Source organism: Pseudoliparis swirei, chromosome 11 (assembly GCF_029220125.1).
Source record: "Pseudoliparis swirei isolate HS2019 ecotype Mariana Trench chromosome 11, NWPU_hadal_v1, whole genome shotgun sequence".
Lineage (NCBI taxonomy): Eukaryota > Metazoa > Chordata > Actinopteri > Perciformes > Liparidae > Pseudoliparis > Pseudoliparis swirei.
Window position 1 is genome coordinate 24,509,210 of NC_079398.1, and position 18,309 is coordinate 24,527,518.

The 18,309-nt window shown below is 45.7% G+C and overlaps 1 protein-coding gene across 1 annotated transcript; it reads right to left on the minus strand.

The window, feature by feature from the left end:
• Nucleotides 1–2,093: 2,093 nt before the first annotated feature.
• Nucleotides 2,094–11,380, minus strand: lbh (LBH regulator of WNT signaling pathway). Its single transcript, XM_056426980.1, has 3 exons — nt 11,182–11,380; nt 6,352–6,454; nt 2,094–3,751 (listed from the first exon to the last, which is right to left on the minus strand). Exons 1-3 carry the CDS (start codon nt 11,208–11,210, stop codon nt 3,524–3,526), a joined length of 360 nt encoding a protein of 119 aa, XP_056282955.1. The 5' UTR covers nt 11,211–11,380; the 3' UTR covers nt 2,094–3,523.
• Between the last annotated feature and the right edge of the window lie 6,929 nt (nt 11,381–18,309).

Here is an 18,309-nt window from a genome sequence, read left to right on the forward strand (position 1 = left end):
GAGACAGCCTACAGGAGGAGGTTGGATCACTGGTACAGTGGGGCCAGGAGAACAGCCTCGTCCTCAACGTCAAGAAGACCAAGGAGCTGATCGTGGACTACAGGAAGCGGAGAGGAGAGCACACCCCCATCTCCATAGACGGAGTTGCAGGAGAGGGTCAGCAGCTTCAAGTTCCTCGGCGTGCACATCTCCGAGGACCTCACATGGACCACGCACACCACTCACGTGGTGAAAAGGGCCCAACAACGCCTGTATTTCCTTAGGCGACTGAGGAAATTCAACATGGCCCCCGCATCCTCAGAACATTCTACACCAGTACCATCGAGAGTGTTCTGACAGGTTGCATCACCGTCTGGTACGGGAACTGCACCGCCCTGGAGCGTAGGGCACTACAGAGGGTGGTGCGGTCGGCACAGTACATCGTTGGAGGTGAGCTTCCTCCATCCTGGACATATACACCAAGCGGTGCGTGGCCAGGGCCAAACGGATGCTGAAAGACAATAACCACCCGGCCACAAACTGTTCACCCTTCTACCGTCAGGCAGGCGATACCGCAGTATCAAGTGCCGCACAAACAGACTGAGGGACAGCTTCTTCAGTCAGGCCATCAGGCTGCTGAACAAGGACTGAGACCCTCATTAACACTACACACCAGAACATATTCTGTGAATATCTATGGCCATGGTGTATATTTTATTACATTGTTTATATATATATATATTGTATATATATATTGTATGTATATACATATATATATATATATAGTCTCAAAAAAGCGTATATTTTATTACATTGTTTTATATATATATATTGTCATGATGTATATTCTATTACACTGTTTTATATATATATTGTTAATACTTTCTTCTTTTTTGTGTGTGGATATTGTATAGTTTATTCTCATTCTTATTCTTTTTTTAGTCTGCTACTGCTGTCGGGTGTTTTGCACATAAGAATTTCACGAACCGATTATACTTGTATAAAAGGGGATGTGACAATAAAAACTTGAAACTTGAAACTTGAAAATTTGAAGGCCATCGCATAAGTTCAGAGGCATCTGTCTGACGTCACACGTTCAGGCAATCCATCCGAGGACTGCGGTTGTCCTTTAACTTCTTCTTTCCGTGATCTCATGACATTTTCCACTCGGATCCACGAGAAGTTTCTCAGAAGGGGACAAAGGACGGTCCTTTTCTGACCTTTCATGAGGCTCTCACCGACTCCCTGTGCCAAACACTCTGCTGCTGACCGCCATTATCAGCTGGGGACTATTAATAACTCTTTATGCTCCATTTTTTTCCAGGAAGCAGGATAGAATGTCAGTTCATTGTTCCCCTTTCAGGAAGTGACCACAAGACTCTGGGAGTTCCACCGTGCACAATCTGTCGGGCTCTTGGCCCTCCAAAGGCCCTACCTCAGCAACTCAAGCAACGAGGGACTGTTCCTGGTACTTGGCAATAAAACTTGATCAATTGGGACACACACACACCTGAGAAGTTTCCGTCGCAGTGATCAAAGCTTTCCGTTTATTCCTTTAAATGACCCAGTTCCCCATTAGAGCTTTTCCACTCACACATTTTATTAGTCTTGTACCATTGTGGCTCGTGTTTATGGGTAGAACGTTCCACACCCCTTTATACCCTATACTATCCTCAAGAGTTAGAAAAATAAAAAAAAGCTCCCATATAATAAGATCAAACGAATGTCACCATAATGCTGAAAAGCGTAACTTTTTTTTTTTAAAGAACTTGGACATGAAAGCTCTTCGGCTTCAGATTGTACGTGCAAGTTGAAGACAGGAAGTGGCGTGCGGCCTGTTCTCACTTCTACATTTAGTCATTTGATACACGCATCGGTATACGGAGAGATTCTGTATGAGAGTTGCCGAGCAGGAAGTTATGCCGCTTTTCTAAAACCACTGCAGGTGAAGCGAGGGGGAAATGAAGAGAGAGAGGGGGGGGGGAAATTCACATAAAGTAAAGTCTCTTGGAAACAATACTTAAAATGCACTGAAGGATTCACCCTGCTAGACTCATTTACTTAATCATAAAACGGCACTAACTCTTCAATCAATTATTCTCAATGCAACACAGTTGGATAGCAAAGTCAAATGTTTATTTACAGCCTCTGTAACAGTCAGAGAAAAGTGGTCTAAGAACAAAAGAAAGACGGCGGCTAGTCTCCCTGAGCGTTACAAAAACAATGTGGGACCTGTAGGTGACAGGAGAGAGATGTTCTGTACGCAGCCCGAATGCCACTCAAATGAGAATTTACAAAAATTATAGACATCTCAAACTTGTACAACAGGATTTCATACGGTGTACACAAAGGGAAGTATTTTCTACAAACTGACTAACAACTTGTTCCACAAACAATGAGTGGTGATTTAAAGAGTGCACAACACACAATTCTGAAATTGCCAACAGACAAATCAAACAGACATCGCTACCAGACAACCGATTCAATGTCTCATAAACAGCTAACGGCAAACTGTGAAAGTATTGTATCGCCGGAGTTTAAGTCAAATATAACGTGTCAAAAGTAGGCGTTTTTCAAAAACGGAAGACTAGGAAAGACTTAGTTCCCACTGGGTTTCTCTAAAAAGTTAACCAAACCACAGTACAGACGAGATCAGCGCACTAGAAGGCCTCAGGGGTCACTGGGAACAACGTATTTACACATCCTTCATCGGGCCTGCACATTGCTTCATCAACTGCTTTTTCAAACAAGAACATGTTTCAATACATTTGGCAGTCCTTGCTCAGTTTTCCCCAATGAAACGATAAACCTGCTTTTGTTCTCAACGTTGACTATTTCACTTTGTCATCCCGGTACCGTCCGTCACAAGAGGTCACCGTGATGACCTCACCGTGCTGCTCAACAAGCCCTTGTACAGTTTATGCTCAAGCAGGGAACGCTGGTGGAGTTCTCCTTTCTCTCGCTGTTTAACTGAATGCCGACAAAGTCAAATGATCTTTTTGACGAGGGGGTTGGGATCCTAGTGAGAGTTTACACACAACATCCACTTCTCAAAAAACAGAACAAAACATTCACGTCTCAGAACCAGACGATCACAATACTTAACATATCATCCAGGAACGGAGCACAGGGATGGAACGAGTTTCTGGAGGCGAGAGCGCCCCAACAGTTCTGTACGCAAGGATGAAGTCTCAGAGGTCTCGACGCCGGCCGTTTGAGTCGAGCCCAGAGCGGCGTCGGCCTCCTGCAGGTACAGAGAACCGTCCGCGGAGCGCCGAGCTGCCGACGTCCACCAGGACATCCGGGCCGGACGCACGGCGGCAGGCGTGAAGGAGCCGATGGAGGCTGCAGGCATCTGTTCTCTTCAGGTGGGATTTGGAGAGTTTGCAGTCCTGGTGGATAAATGGTTGTGAGGAAAGTGTGTATTGCTTTGATGTCAGGGCAACAAGGCGGCATCAAGAGACACCGAGTGTGTGTCTGGCAGTTTGGAGTGAAGAGGAGTCGGTCAGAAGGCGGAAGCAGAGTGTGGGCGCTGCAGCAGCCTCTAGTGATGGGGCTCCTGTGTCGGCTGTCCATTTTGGATGTCGCCATTATTCTGTGCCTGCGCCGCCTGCTGCTCTTCTTCATCCTCCTCCTCGATGATCAGAAACTCCTCTGGAGGCCAGCGGAGCTCCCCGCTCTCCACTTCTCCCTCCGTCGGCTCGACCACGATGGATGGCAGACGGTCTTTGAGCTTACAGCAACGCTCAAAGTCTGAGGGGTCTGGGAATATCTAAAGAGGAAAGACAGGGGGGGGGGGGGGGACACGGATGTTAATCTTTCATTGATTAATACACATTGTCGTTTCAAGCTAGGACATACGACCGGGGACGTCTGCAAGACAAGAAGTTATTTGTGAGCATATTTCTGATCAGTGCCAAGTGTGCAGTCGGCTCAGGGATCCCAGAACTTAGCCTTCAGGCACGACGACGAGGCTAAACAACTGTGAAGGAAGCGATGTGAAGACTAAACAACTGTGATGGGAAGTAGTTTCTTCAAATCCCAGCGGCATACCTGCTCCTGCCCAGCCCACATTCCTCCAACAGCATCGGTGCTCACCCAAAAACAAATGGCACAAGAAGTCCGTGGCCGTGTCCGAGTACATGAGCCACGTCCAGTGAGACTTGCAGTCAACGCTGCATCAGGTCCATCTAACGGCTCAGGAGGGCATCGTGCCAAGCAGCTTGTAGCCGTTTACAATCTCATCTAGTACCACATCACCCTCTACTCAGATTATACAAGAGCATAATCGGGACATTTAAAGTCAACAATAAAAACCCAATAGGTTGAATGTTTGCTGGGACATGATTTGTGTTTAAACATCAATCCCTCTAACGGGCAGCATGCCGTGCTGAACATGTTATTCCTGTGGAGATGAAGGTTAAGGAAAGAACATTAAATCAGCCGCATCATCTGCCCATCCCAGACCGATACGTCTGCTGATAAATGCAGCGTGCCACACTCGCATGTTTTTGGATCTAAACTGAAGGGCATGAGAGACATTCTGACAAGAGATTACATGCATTCCCTGTCCTGGCAAGATTGGACATCAGCTTCAGACTCTCCGTTCTCAGGAACCACAGAAATGGCCCAGGGGGGAAAAGCCTGCTGCTCTTGGTCCAAGAACAGCATTTTTTCTTTGCCGTTTGGATAAAGTGGATGAATATTTTTAGACCTGAATATTTCACTTTCAAGACATTGGAAGGGGGAGAGGGGGGGGCTATGTCGCTGTCTGGGCAGAGAGCCGAGTGGAAAGAAAGCATTAGATGAGGCAGGCGAGAAGAGATGGAGGGGATCCAGCTGTGTCCACGTCTCCATGAATACGATAAGAGACAGCCGAGTATGGAGGAACGAGACAAAGAGCTATAAATATGACTTCTGAATGGGACAACTCGTCAGGTTAATAAAGGATGCATTTGTACTTGTACGGCTTTTACATTCTCCAAACGGCTGCAGAAGGAACCGCGTGGCGACCACACGCGTGTCTGTTCACGGTTAATGCCCACGTGCATCTCCACTTCCTGGCTTGCATCACCAGTCCTCACTGTGCGTCAGCACCGAGGAGAGTTAGGCAGTCCATGACCTCGTCTCTGGACCCCTGGCCAACATGTCACAACTTGTTTCACTTCCAGTGGCAAGCAGCGCCGACACACCAGCAGGCGGCACAATGGAAGCCATTTCAGGCTCTTCTGGGCGGCGGGTGTTCACGACAGCCTGAGTCATGACGTCGCCGTGATTCATTTGAAATGATAATTCAATAAATCAGGAATCGTTTGCGCACCCTTCTCTACTAGAGGTCAAAGACATTTCAGAACCTTTTAGAGGCGCAGCTGAAATTAAATGGTCACACAGTTTGTGTCAAAGCCCCCAGGCAGCACGCATCATGGGGACGTGACGCGGTAACATCGCTGCTTCATACAGTTCCTCTCTAAAGAGGCTGGGACCGCGGGCATAGGGCCAAGGTGGGGAAATACAGAGTGGGGATGGAAAGAGTGGAGAAGTGGCAGTCTTCTTTCATCTCTTCCCCCCCCCCTTCATCCTCATATCCTCTCCGGCAGACTCACAGACGAGGTGATAACTGTGGGAAAGGGAAGCGAGCGTTCCCTCCGGATCAGTCTACATCAAGCAAAGTATTAGGTTACTGGATTAAGTTTATGAACGCAGGGATGCTCATCTTTCACATCAATAAATTGTAATAATCGTGGATTAAATAACCCATTTCTTTATTAAATGGCCTTTTAGCCCTGCACGTTGTAAAAGCCTCAACAGGTGAAACTTCCTGAGACATATTTTGGTAGCCATGCCGTACACCAGCGGTGACTGGCCCACCAGTTAGGATGCGGCTAACCATTAGGCCGACCTCCGGTCCACAATCATAAATGGTCTCGATTTAATAAACGTCATCATCTTCTCCAATAAAATGGTTTAAGTATTAACATAGGGCCCTTTAATTCTTCCTTCACCCTAGATACAAACGTGACGGTAAAATAAACGAGCAGCTGTGCGTTCCAAGTAGTCGTCTCCAAGACGGCCCCGTTGAGCTGACGGTTCAACAAAGCCGGTGGCAACACCTTGTCAACACCACCTGAGCTGCTGCTCACCTCTCTGGATCTGCAGGCTGGGTCTTTGGGACAGGCTGCAGTCTATTGTAGTTTACACACATTTGCTGTGCATGATTAATGTTGTGACACATCTAGTGTCTCCAACAGAGTTTGAAAAATAAGGATTTTTTTTTGGTAATGTTTTAGGATTACATTTTTAGAAAGGTAGAATATAAATGTACAGGGAGGGAATGAAGTGGGTTTTCAATGTGATGCTCGGCGTGTCCCCTACCTGGAAGGAGAGTCGGTCCTTGCTGGGGCTGAGCCTCATGTCCTCCATGGGGGTGCCGTTGATCATCACCCCAGTCATCTCTCGGCCGGGCACAAACACTGGGCTGCAGGGTTGACAGAAAAACAAATATACAAGTTGTTTGATGTCTACAATGGTGATCATGGTCCACATGAGCACATGTGTGAACTAGAACGGGCACTCGGTGGAGCGCATATCACAAGGTTGGGCATTGAATTATGAACATGTTGGCATTAGTTCCCAATTGGCTACAAATTGACCGCGCTATGGTAAAAAGAAGATTTTGACCTTTCCATGACCTTTGACCGGATCTATCCCAAAATCTAATCAAATGGTCCCCGGATAATAACCAATCATCCCACCAAATTTCATGCGATTCGGTTTAAAACTTTTTGTTACGCGAATAACACGCATACAAATAAATGGCGATCAAAACATAACCTTCCGCATTTTCAATGCGAAGGTAATTAGCCGGACATACCAGGAGAAATATTTATAGAACGCACAACCTTTTAAATATACAAGAGGACAGGTTGCATCCTCTGGAGGACAAAGGGATACGATAAAATAAAACTGGCAAACACAACATGGGTCCAACTGTTCATACAGTCGCTAGGCCACTTGTTTTCTGTGCACGTTCAGCAGTTTGGTTTCTACTCTGCACATCTTGACCACAACAAGGATCCAAGTCATGCTAATGCACTGCAAAGCTGCACATCTCGTGAAGTGGCTTGCACACGGTGGCCGTTTCCAAATACAGGGTGAGATCACCTTGCAAAGAGCAACCAGAGAAGAGTCATTGGGAGCGTGCCGTGGTATTTGACTGGAACATGATGCACTCCGTTCCAGAGCAAGCCCAAACTTTCCATTTTAGATTAAAGTAAGTCTTTTCTCCATGTTCAGAGCATGATCATATCAAAGCGTTAAAGACGGCCGTGAAGCAGATCCCAGGACCGACGTGGATGCCGTCTTCTCACGCTCTATTTAAAGCCCGGTGGTGAGCGGCCACGGGCTCGAGGTTTGTGTGGTCACCAGCGAAATGGAACAAAGAAAACAGAACACTCAAGAGGCTCACATGATCTGGTCCGGTGGAGGCTTCAGGTTTAGGGGAAGAGACGTGGGGGCTATGCAAACTACTTTTAAAATCGTCGTTGGTAGTTTAGATTTACACCGATTAACATGGTTCTTAAATAAAAATGAGATTATGTATAGAATTAGTTTCTTGCGTCTTATTTAGCCATCAAAACGTTGCTTCAATCTGTCTAACATTCAAATGATTACGTGTTCAGTTTCCCTAATGTTTAACAGAAAAAATAAACTTCCATCTGCAATTACATTATGAAAGTCTCTGGCATTTCACAGTGAATCAGGTATTTTATCCGCATTTATGACTCAAAAATCATACTGAGAATACTCATGAGAATATCTATAAATATCCACGTACTACTAGAACAGACCAAAATAAAAGTTTTACTGTTAATATTTTGTTCACACTGCACTTTGAAGTTCAGCATACATTACCGCAAACTGTGCCAGAGAAATAACCTTTATAAATTAACCTTACATTTTCTTAAAAAGATTCTATGCAACCTTTGAAAGAAGAAATCATATAAACTCTTCTAGACATGAACATTTGAATTCAGAAGCATTTGACATTCCACGGAACAGTCAGTCAGTTCAAGGGCCTCTTCTGTGGTTCTATGGACTCAATAAAGAAACGCATTAAACAAGTTAAACCTGAGGACAGAATCCCATGACACGAGTCACTCAAAGCCAGAAGATAATTAATCCCTATAGCGATGGCATTCAGCTTTTTCCATCCCTACATTTACACACACCCGTCATCTCCTTCATGAGGAAACACTGACATCACAACAGGGTGTAGGACGGCTCCACAAATGAAGAAACTTGTGGCTGAATCACCGTATAGTAACCAGTAAAGACAACACGGCATACTTTGACCAAACAATACACGGATACACAAAATTAAAAGGCTTGAAGGCTATGCAAGGTGCGACGTGGAAAAAGTAACGTCAGCTGGGACTGCTCTTGAACTCGTTTCATCTTGGAGAGGGATGCAAAGAGGGTGAGGCCGGCATGCAAAGAGCAGAAAGGTGGGGACGGAGGATTGGACAGCGACGACCTGAGCGAGGGAAAGAAAGATAAACACTCGGGCCTTGCCAGTCATATTTCTGTTCGGAGATCGTATAAACATCCTGCTCGGCTAAGAATAACAGAGCATCGGCCTAATAAAACATAAAGGGGCACAATGAGGAGGAAGTGGGGGTGCACAAGTAACAAGTCAACCTGGGAGGAAACCAACACGAGGACAGTCACATTCACGACCGCTTCTAGAGCAGAAGAGCTCAGAGGGGCATTCAGGATTCCTAGAGCAGGAACATGAAGCGCTCGATAAGTAAGCACTCTGCACATGTGTGAAATACGACCAGCACAGGGAGTCAACTAGAGTCTGCACCAGCAACACATATCTGGAGGGAACTCCTGTTGCGTCAAAAAACCTCCACTGATTGTGTGAGGCCCCGTGTGTCATATTCATTGTGTTGTTCCTGTGTTTTAATTAGTGTGTAATGATTCCTTCTGGTCACATGACATCTATTACACCTGTCCATCCTGGAGAGGGATCCTCCTCTGTTCTCTCCTCAAGGGTTGTTTGGGAGTTGTTCCTGATCCGATGTGAGGTCAAAGGTCAGGGATGTCGATGTGTAAAGCCCTCTGAGACACATTTGTAATTTGTGAAAATGGGCTCTACAAATAAACTGACTTGAATGCCACAGAAACCTCTCCTGAGCAGCCAAGGCGGCGCGTGGCTGTTCCTGCAGCTGCTCAATGCCACATCCAGTCACGGCACAGAGACAAGACAATCCGCCATGTTGGGTGCATCCACATCGCAGATCTTAAAGTTTATGAGGGCTGAACCGGTTAGTCGAGGTGATGAGAAAATTGATCAGGAACCATTTGGAAATATTAAAGTGTGAATATTTAGTAGTTTGTAGTCTTTGCTCGATCAACGTTTTCACATCCAAATTGCAATCTTTTCAGACTTCTTGATTGCACATTTATCAATAATGAACATTTATTTATTTATTATGCAATATTTTTTTAAAGCTATACAATTGCAGGATAAGTATCTTCTTTTGTAATCACCCTACTTCTTTGTAAAACATCTACCTTCCCTTTATTATAAGTGACCATAACTCCCAGTAGCCATCCTTTCATGCTCCAGCCATTTAGACAATAGTAGGAAGAAGACACATTTTAACATGGTTAGTTGTTACGGTCAGTAAGGCCACCCGACACACCGGCCTCATCTATAAAAACAAAAGGTCAAGATGCCCGACAACTGACAGTCATTAACACGACACTGGTCCTTCCACCTGTCTCAGACCATAAAAAGGTCAAGGCAGTACTAGCTGCCGTTTGTACTGCAGTGATGCCGACAGGTCGCCCAACACGACAATCTCAAACGCACAAGAGGGGAGTATTCATCTTGCGTTATCATCCTTAGTTCCCCTCTGGCACCCCACAGTTGTTACTACTACTACCACCATCACATTCAACCTCAGGCTGAGTCACTCTGCAGGTATGTGGGTGGTGTGCAGCCTGAGACCCGCAGTAGTGAGCTGGAATGAATGAGTTGTATCCAGATTCCTTTGCGTTCAGCCTGCCACTGAAAACACATCAGGGATCATTTACCACGCCACTGCCTTACGGTAATCTTAATGATGGGTGTGCGAGGGAAACTCTTAACTATATATGTCTAGCAGCATGCACAACATTTTCCACAAATGTTTTATTAGGTGAGATACTGCTATGGTTGAGGAAAACATCTTCTGGTTCACTCAAGAGCACCACAGTGCAGACATTTAAAGAGTTTAGTGGCACTGGTACACAGACCTAAAACATTTCTCATCCATTTGAAATTAAAAAAAGGCCCAGTTTCATATTTATCATAAAAGTAACAATCACAGAACAGCTTAGTGAGCGAGGTGCACGTTACAGTAATTTATAAAATAGGTCGACTCTGAACTTCCTGGTAGAGTCTGAAGCAGCTGAGGTCTGAACTGTGTCACAAAACAAGGTTTCAAAGCTAATTGCATATCTTCTGGGCATGGAAAACAAACAGATAAGAGAACGGCTCCAAGATGCACGCCATATTCCTTTGTCAACAAGGAAATCAACCAATTAGGGTGCTGATTGCCAAATTGATATTTAAAAAAATACCACTGATGACAAGTAGGCCTAACGTTAATGGATAGGAGCAGAGTGCATCAGAGCTTCTCCGATTGCACTGCACCTGCAGCATGAAACACCAAAGAGTGAAAGAAGCATCTTATTTTACTCAAATTCTTAAGGATGCAATAAAAGTAAAGACTCATGTTGAGGTAAAAATAAATAAAAAAACAAGGGTATTAAAAAGTGCGTCGTATCCCTAGACCAGCAGAAAGAAGGCAGTGTGCTCACACTGACCTTTCTGATTCGGCACATGCAACAGTTTTAAAGACTGAATCTGGCAAGCGTTTGCAAAACATGTTTTAATGAGAGACCTAGAACATAATTTTTTTCAGGACATTTCCAATTTCAAGGGCAACACCAGCCCACAGCAAACCTCAAAAGGAAACAAGTGCGTGTAACAACAAGGTGTCTGCTTCAGAGGGAAATCACCATGCAAACAAAAACACAACCCACATGCACAGCTCCATCGGCCTTACCTTCAGGTTCAGAGCGCAAACAAAGTGGTTCAGGAGGCGAATGTCTACCCAGCACACAAGTGGACAAGATTAGAGTACTCACCAATATATATGCGGGGGAAATACAGACATGAATTCACATCTGCTGTCAATTCTGCTGATTGAGTGGATCTAATTGCAGCGGCGGACGTCGCTCTACTTCCTCCGACTTCGTATGTTCTGTTATTTTGTGCGCAGCGCAGCACGTTCACGTAAACCTGACGCAGCCGCGCTCCGGGTCTGAGGACAAGCCGCTGTGTGGTGCCTCTGCTCATCACCTCAGCTGGGATGAGTCTTTAAGCGAGAGGCGTGTGCTCGTTCCGCCGGAGACACGCCCCCTTTTCTGCACAGGCCACGAAACCTCAATGGAAGCTCATTCTCAGCGGCAGCCAATCAGAGCGCAGCTGACTCGAGCCCCAGTCACGATGACGACAGCAGCGCCTGAGCCCTCTCATTGGGAGTGGGCAAATAGGTAATGCATGATGCTATTGATGTGTAGTCTCCAAGGCAACACAACGACAGTCTTACCTCCTTGAGTGACACACACACACACACACACACACACACACACACACACACACACTAATTTGTCTGTTAGGTAATCCGTGACATTTATCCAAATGAGGAGAGAGAGAGAGAGAGAGAATGAGAGAGAGAGAGGGAATGAGAGAGAGAGAGAGAGAGAGAGAGAGAATGAGAGAGAGAGAGGGAGAGAGAGAGAGAGAGAGAGAGAGAGAGAGAGAATGAGAGAGAGAGAGAGAGAGAGAGAGAGAGAGAGAATGAGAGAGAGAGAGGGAATGAGAGAATGAGAGAATGAGAGAGAGAGAGAAAGAGAGAGAGAATGAGAGAATGAGAGAGAGAGAGAATGAGAGAGAGAGAGAGAGAGATAGCGAATGAGAGAGAGAGAGAATGAGAGAGAAAGAGAGAGAGAGAGAATGAGAGAGAGAGAGAGAATGAGAATGAGAGCGAGAGAGAGAAAGAGAGAGAGAGAGAATGAGAGAGAGAGAGAGAGAGAGAGAGAGAGAGAGAGAGCTCCTCTGGCTGGGCTCATTCACAAATGTATTTCAAGGGCAAGTCAATGTCATGCTTATTCCAGCAGCAACGGATGATCCTCCTGCAGGTTTTTCATACATCATGAACACATGCAACCGGACCGCTTCATGAACATGATTTCCTCAAAGTATACGCCTGCAGAACAAGACTGGGTTTGTGTTTTTTGTCATGAACTTTAGCAAACAGTTGACCTCGCCTGACCTTCACACCTCATAACATGCTCAGTTGTCTTGTTCCCCTCTGTGTGTACATCTGAAGAAAGCAGGTGCACGAGCAGGCTCTTGAGTTTTAGGATAGATGGTGAATGCCAGGATAGGCTTTTACTGCCACCTTGTGATCGACTAAGGCAGACATGGGCAAACTACGGCCCGCGGGCCACATCCGGCCCGTTAGGCTTTTTAATCCGGCCCGCCGAACTTGTCCAAATCGCGACTTTGTTTACTTCCGGTGTGCGTTGGCGCGGAAAGTACTCGTCACACAAAACCCTTCACCGTGATTTGTCAATCCGTTTGTCTGTCAACATTTTGCGAAAAAACCAACCAATGAACACTCAGTAAATCACAAAGGACCCGCCCACCACACAGGTGAGACTCATTTAGAAACAGCTGCAGTGATTTTGGCGAGCAGCGCGGAGCCTGGAGGAGCTGCGGAGCCACGAGGAGGAACACGCAGCCAGAAGAGGTCCACTTGGACCGGGTAAGAGTCTTCACTACACGTTACGTGTCACGGTGTCCGTCCCGGTGTCCGTAACTTGTGCGCGGTGCTGACTAGTCTTGTATTTTACAGAGAGGATTCACCAGCGCCTGCAGCTCCACCTGCCCGGCCAGCAGAGAGGTCTCGTGACACGATGACATGATGTTATTATAGTGACGCCATATTGTAAATAGTCTGTCAATAGTTGTTTTCTATTTCACAACATGTATATAATGTAGAATTTTTTATTTTTATGTACAATACATATTTATTTAAAAAGAAAATGTAATGGTCATTTCTTATTTGCACACACCCCATGAAACTTTATCTGCAATATGAAGTCATTTCTCAGTCCCATCTTTATCATTTTGGTGAATGTGTGACAGACTACATCATTTTTACAAAAAAAATGTTCATACCAAATTTGGTTTTCCTCATTTATTCAATTCAGTTTATTTGTAGAGCCCAATTTCACAAATTACAAATTTGTCTCGGAGTGCTTTACAATCTGTGCATATAGACATCCCTGACCTTTGACCTTTGACCTCACATCGGATCAGGAACAACAGGAGGATCCCTCTCCAGGATGGACAGGTGCAATTACATGTATCTAGCATTGTATTCAGATATTTCACTGCTTTTGTGAACCTATGACCTTTGGTAAACCAATTTCAAACACCAAAACAGTTTGTCCACATGAGTAAAGGTGTGTTTTCAGAAGAGATATGAATAATTTTTAAAATCGAACTTCAATTGTCAGCTTTAGGGTCATATTTTCTCGAGTAAAGCGCTGTCAGTCTGTTTGTGACGGGTTCATACACATGCTGACCAGATGACGCCGCACATCGCCCTCAATTTAAAGACCCCTTTCTAGTTTCTGCTGCAGGCAGGATATTTAATACAGTCTATCTCTCAGGACAATCCGTCCATTATTTTGCGGGGTTTAAAACAATTAGAAATTATTGAGCTTGAGTATTTCGTTGGGTAATAATTTGTTTTGAATGTTGAAAGTGATTCCATTGATCTCTTTCCAGTAAATGTTGATTACTTTAACTTTGCACCTTAAATTGAAATGTATAAAAAACAGACGCAATCTCCAGGTTTAATAAATTACATTGCGTGTCCAAATGCTCCTGGCCCGGCCCCTCTGTCAGATTTCAGAACCGAATGTGGCCCGCAGGTCAAAAAGTTTGCCCACCCCTGGACTAAGGGCAAGTCCTTAGTTGTCTTATTTATAATAATAAACAGAGTATTATTTTGGAAGAAGACATTTTATTAAGAGCACATTTCCACCTCATTATATTTGTGGTGACATCAGTCATGTAGCTCACAGCTTCCGCAAATCTGGCAGTTTGCAAATGCCCTTTAATGAAAGCTATTGGGTGACGGCAGCTGGCACACGGACCACAGTGAGGACACGAGCCTGCTGTGAGCCAGGTTATGAAATGCTCGACAAAGAGTTTTCTTTATCTGTGAAAACAAGCAGCAGGTCACGGAACTGCATCCCAGGATCAGAGATCGACGAGCATTCAACTCCTAAAGCGGAGACAAAGAAATGCTCCATCACTCCCAGCTCTCTCAGACTGGACTGACACGGCTCCTATACCTCCACCGGGCCTGACTTCACTCTGTCTGTCAGTTGTTGACTGCCTGTCTGGTGTCAGGTCTCTGTCTGTCAGTTGTTGACTGCCTGTCTGTCTGTCTGTTGTTGTATGTCTGTTGTCAGGTCTCTGTGTGTCAGTTGTTGACTGTCTGTCTGTTGTCCGGTCTCTGTCTGTCTGTCTGTTGTTGTCTGTCTGTCTGTTGTCAGGTCTCTGTATGTCAGTTGTTGACTGTCTGTCTGTTGTCCGGTCTCTGTCTGTCTGTTGTTGACTGTCTGTCTGTTGTCCGGTCTCTGTCTGTCTGTTGTTGTCTGTCTGTCTGTTGTCCGGTCTCTGTCTGTCAGTCAGTTGTTGTCTATATGTCTGTTGTCCGGTCTCTGTCTGTCTGTCTGTTGTTGTCTGTCTGTCTGTTGTCAGGTCTCTGTATGTCAGTTGTTGACTGTCTGTTGTTGTCTGTCTGTCTGTTGTCAGGTCTCTGTATGTCAGTTGTTGACTGTCTGTTGCTGTCTGTATGTATGTTGTCCGGTCTCTGTCTGTCTGTCTGTCTGTCTGTCTGTTGTCCGGTCTCTGTCTGTCTGTTGTTGTCTGTCTGTTGTCAGGTCTCTGTGTGTCAGTTGTTGACTGTCTGTTGTTGACTGTCTGTCTGTTGTTGACTATCTGTCTGTTGTCCGGTCTCTGTCTGTCTGTTGTCCGGTCACTGTCTGTCTGTTGTTGTCTGTCTGTTGTCAGGTCTCTGTATGTCAGTTGTTGACTGTCTGTCTGTTGTCCGGTCTCTGTCTGTCTGTCTGTTGTTGTCTGTCTGTCTGTTGTCAGGTCTCTGTATGTCAGTTGTTGACTGTCTGTCTGTTGTCCGGTCTCTGTCTGTCTGTCTGTTGTTGTCTGTCTGTTGTCCGGTCTCTGTCTGTCAGTCAGTTGTTGTCTATCTGTCTGTTGTCCGGTCTCTGTCTGTCTGTCTGTTGTTGTCTGTCTGTCTGTTGTCAGGTCTCTGTATGTCAGTTGTTGACTGTCTGTCTGTTGTCCGGTCTCTGTCTGTCTGTCTGTTGTTGACTGTCTGTCTGTTGTCCGGTCTCTGTCTGTCTGTCTGTTGTTGTCTGTCTGTCTGTTGTCCGGTCTCTGTCTGTCAGTCAGTTGTTGTCTATCTGTCTGTTGTCCGGTCTCTGTCTGTCTGTCTGTTGTTGTCTGTCTGTCTGTTGTCAGGTCTCTGTATGTCAGTTGTTGACTGTCTGTTGTTGTCTGTCTGTCTGTTGTCAGGTCTCTGTATGTCAGTTGTTGACTGTCTGTTGCTGTCTGTATGTATGTTGTCCGGTCTCTGTCTGTCTGTCTGTTGTTGTCTGTGTGTCTGTTGTCGACCGTTTACCTGCGTGTCTTCTCTTGCCACCTGTTTGCGGTTCTATATTTCCTTTAGTCTGGATGCTTCGTGTCTCTGATGTTTGTACCTGGATGATGGTCACATCAGTAAACTAACAACGACATCATCGCTGCAGTAACAGATAAACCTCCCATGAGGTACAGGTAGAGACACCTGCTGGTTACCTGACATGGTGGGTGTCTACAAGTCATTTAAACTCAGAGGTGGAATCCCTAAAAGGTTTCTCAGATCTTCTACTTAACTAAAAGTAGCAATACAGCAGTGTAAAGTGAAAAGTCCTGTATTCAAAAATCTAATTTAAGTAAAAGTACAAACGTTTTAGCATCCAACTACTTAACTAAAGTAATACGTATCATGCAGAAGGGCCCATTTCACAATGATCTAGTTGTATTATTGTATTATAATCAGTGATGCATTCATGTGTTAATCCCTTTTATGTTATAGCATACATTACTGTACATGCTATAGATTAATCTATAATAATACATTATCATTTATAGCTGATAGTTGTCGTGGTTGCTACTAAATGATGGTGAGATAAACTTGGTTATTAAGAGATCCCTGTTTGGCAATAATGTAAATACAGCATGTCATGTACATTGTGATTTTTGGTTAATGCGCTGAGGATATCTTTGTTTATTTTATGCCTCACTGCAGCTTGTTAGCGACTGCATTGAACCATGTTGTTATGAACGGCTGCCCTGGTCACTCAGCACAAACTTCTGCACATAACTCATAAAACATCTATTTTTACCGTAACCTTGCAATGTCTCGTTTGGATCCCCTCTGTCGTGTGCAACGGGGTCAAGCTAAGGCCCTCTAACTATTTATTTTGAAAGATTCACTGACACAAAGTGACCACAGGATGTCACTAGTGTCTATGGAATGACCAGCAGGGACTGTAAGAGGTACACAAGCTGCTATTACTAAGGTTAGATTGACATTTACTAATCTATTTAAATAACTTTCAGATTGTTGGGACATTTACAAATCTGAAATTACTTTTTTTCATTTTATAAATCATTGTTGAATTATTATTATTATTATTAATAATAATTAGAAGTATTTGTTTGTACATACTCAAAAGACAATGTATCTGGTATAACAATAATAATAATAATAATTATTATTATCACCATTCTCCTTTTTTTTCTTATTATATTTGAATTATTATGCTTTGATTCTGAAGAATATTTTAAGAATTAAGTCATCTCAAGGATTCAGTGATCCAATAAAGCAATGAGGCAAGTTTATGGCCTGTTTATTGTAACGCATCAATCTTTCTGTTTCCTGTCAAAAAAAAACCTGATGTCATTTGGTCTGTGATTAGTTATTAAAAAAAAGTATTCACAAAACGAACAACGCGTGATTCAAAGGAACAAAGTGTTGTTGAACCTGTTGTGCGTGAGATCTGATCATCCGAGGCAGTCGGCTCCTTCCTCAAGAGCTGTATATCTGGAGGTTGGCGACCCCCTCAGTCCACTCGAGGCGGGCGGAGAGGCCTCGGGGAGCAGAGGAGAGGCCGAGGCCTCTGGAGCAGAGGAGAGGCCGAGGCCTCTGGAGCAGAGGAGAGGCCGAGGCCTCGGGAGCAGAGGGGGGGCCGAGGCCTCGGGGAGCAGAGGAGAGGCCGAGGCCTCGGGAGCAGAGGGGGGGCCGAGGCCTCGGGCGGCAGAGGGGAGGCCTCGGGGAGCAGAGGAGAGGCAGAGGCCTCGGGGGGCAGAGGGGAGGCCGAGGCCTCGGGGAGCAGAGGGGAGGCCGAGGCCTCGGGGGGCAGAGGGGAGGCCGAGGCCTCGGGAGCAGAGGGGAGGCCTCGACTCTGGCAGAGGGAGGCCTGGGAGCAGAGGAGGCAGAGGCCTCGGGGCAGAGAGGCCTCGGGGCAGAGGGAGGCCTCGGGAGCAGAGGGAGGCCGAGGCCTGGGGCAGAGGGGAGGCCTCGGGAGCAGAGGGGAGGCCGAGACCTCTGGAGCAGAGGGGAGGCCGAGGCCTCGGGGGGCAGAGGGGAGGCCGAGGCCTCGGGAGCAGAGGGGAGGCCGAGGCCTCGGGGAGCAGAGGGGAGGCCGAGGCCTCGGGGGGCAGAGGGAAGGCCGAGGCCTCGGCTGCACGGCGCGTCAAGGAACGAGGCCCAAGAGGACGCCAGTCGACCAGCACACGCCGTCCTCTTGGCAGCCTCCAGGCAGGATGACGCTTCTCTTGGGACTCGGAAAGTTCACAGTTGAAAACAAAAACATATCTTGTTTTCTTGTTCTTCTTCTTCTTGTTCTTCTTGTTCTTCTTGTTCTTCTTCTTCTTCCTCTTCCTCTTCCTCTTCCTCTTCTTCTTCCTCTTCATTCTTCCTCTTCTTCCTCTTCTTCTTCTTCTTGTTCTTCTTGTTCTTCTTCTTGTTCTTCTTCATCTTCTTCCTCTTCATTCTTCTTCTTCCTCTTTTTCTTCTTCTTCCTCTTCTACCTCTTGTTCTTCTTGTTCTTCTTCTCCTTCTT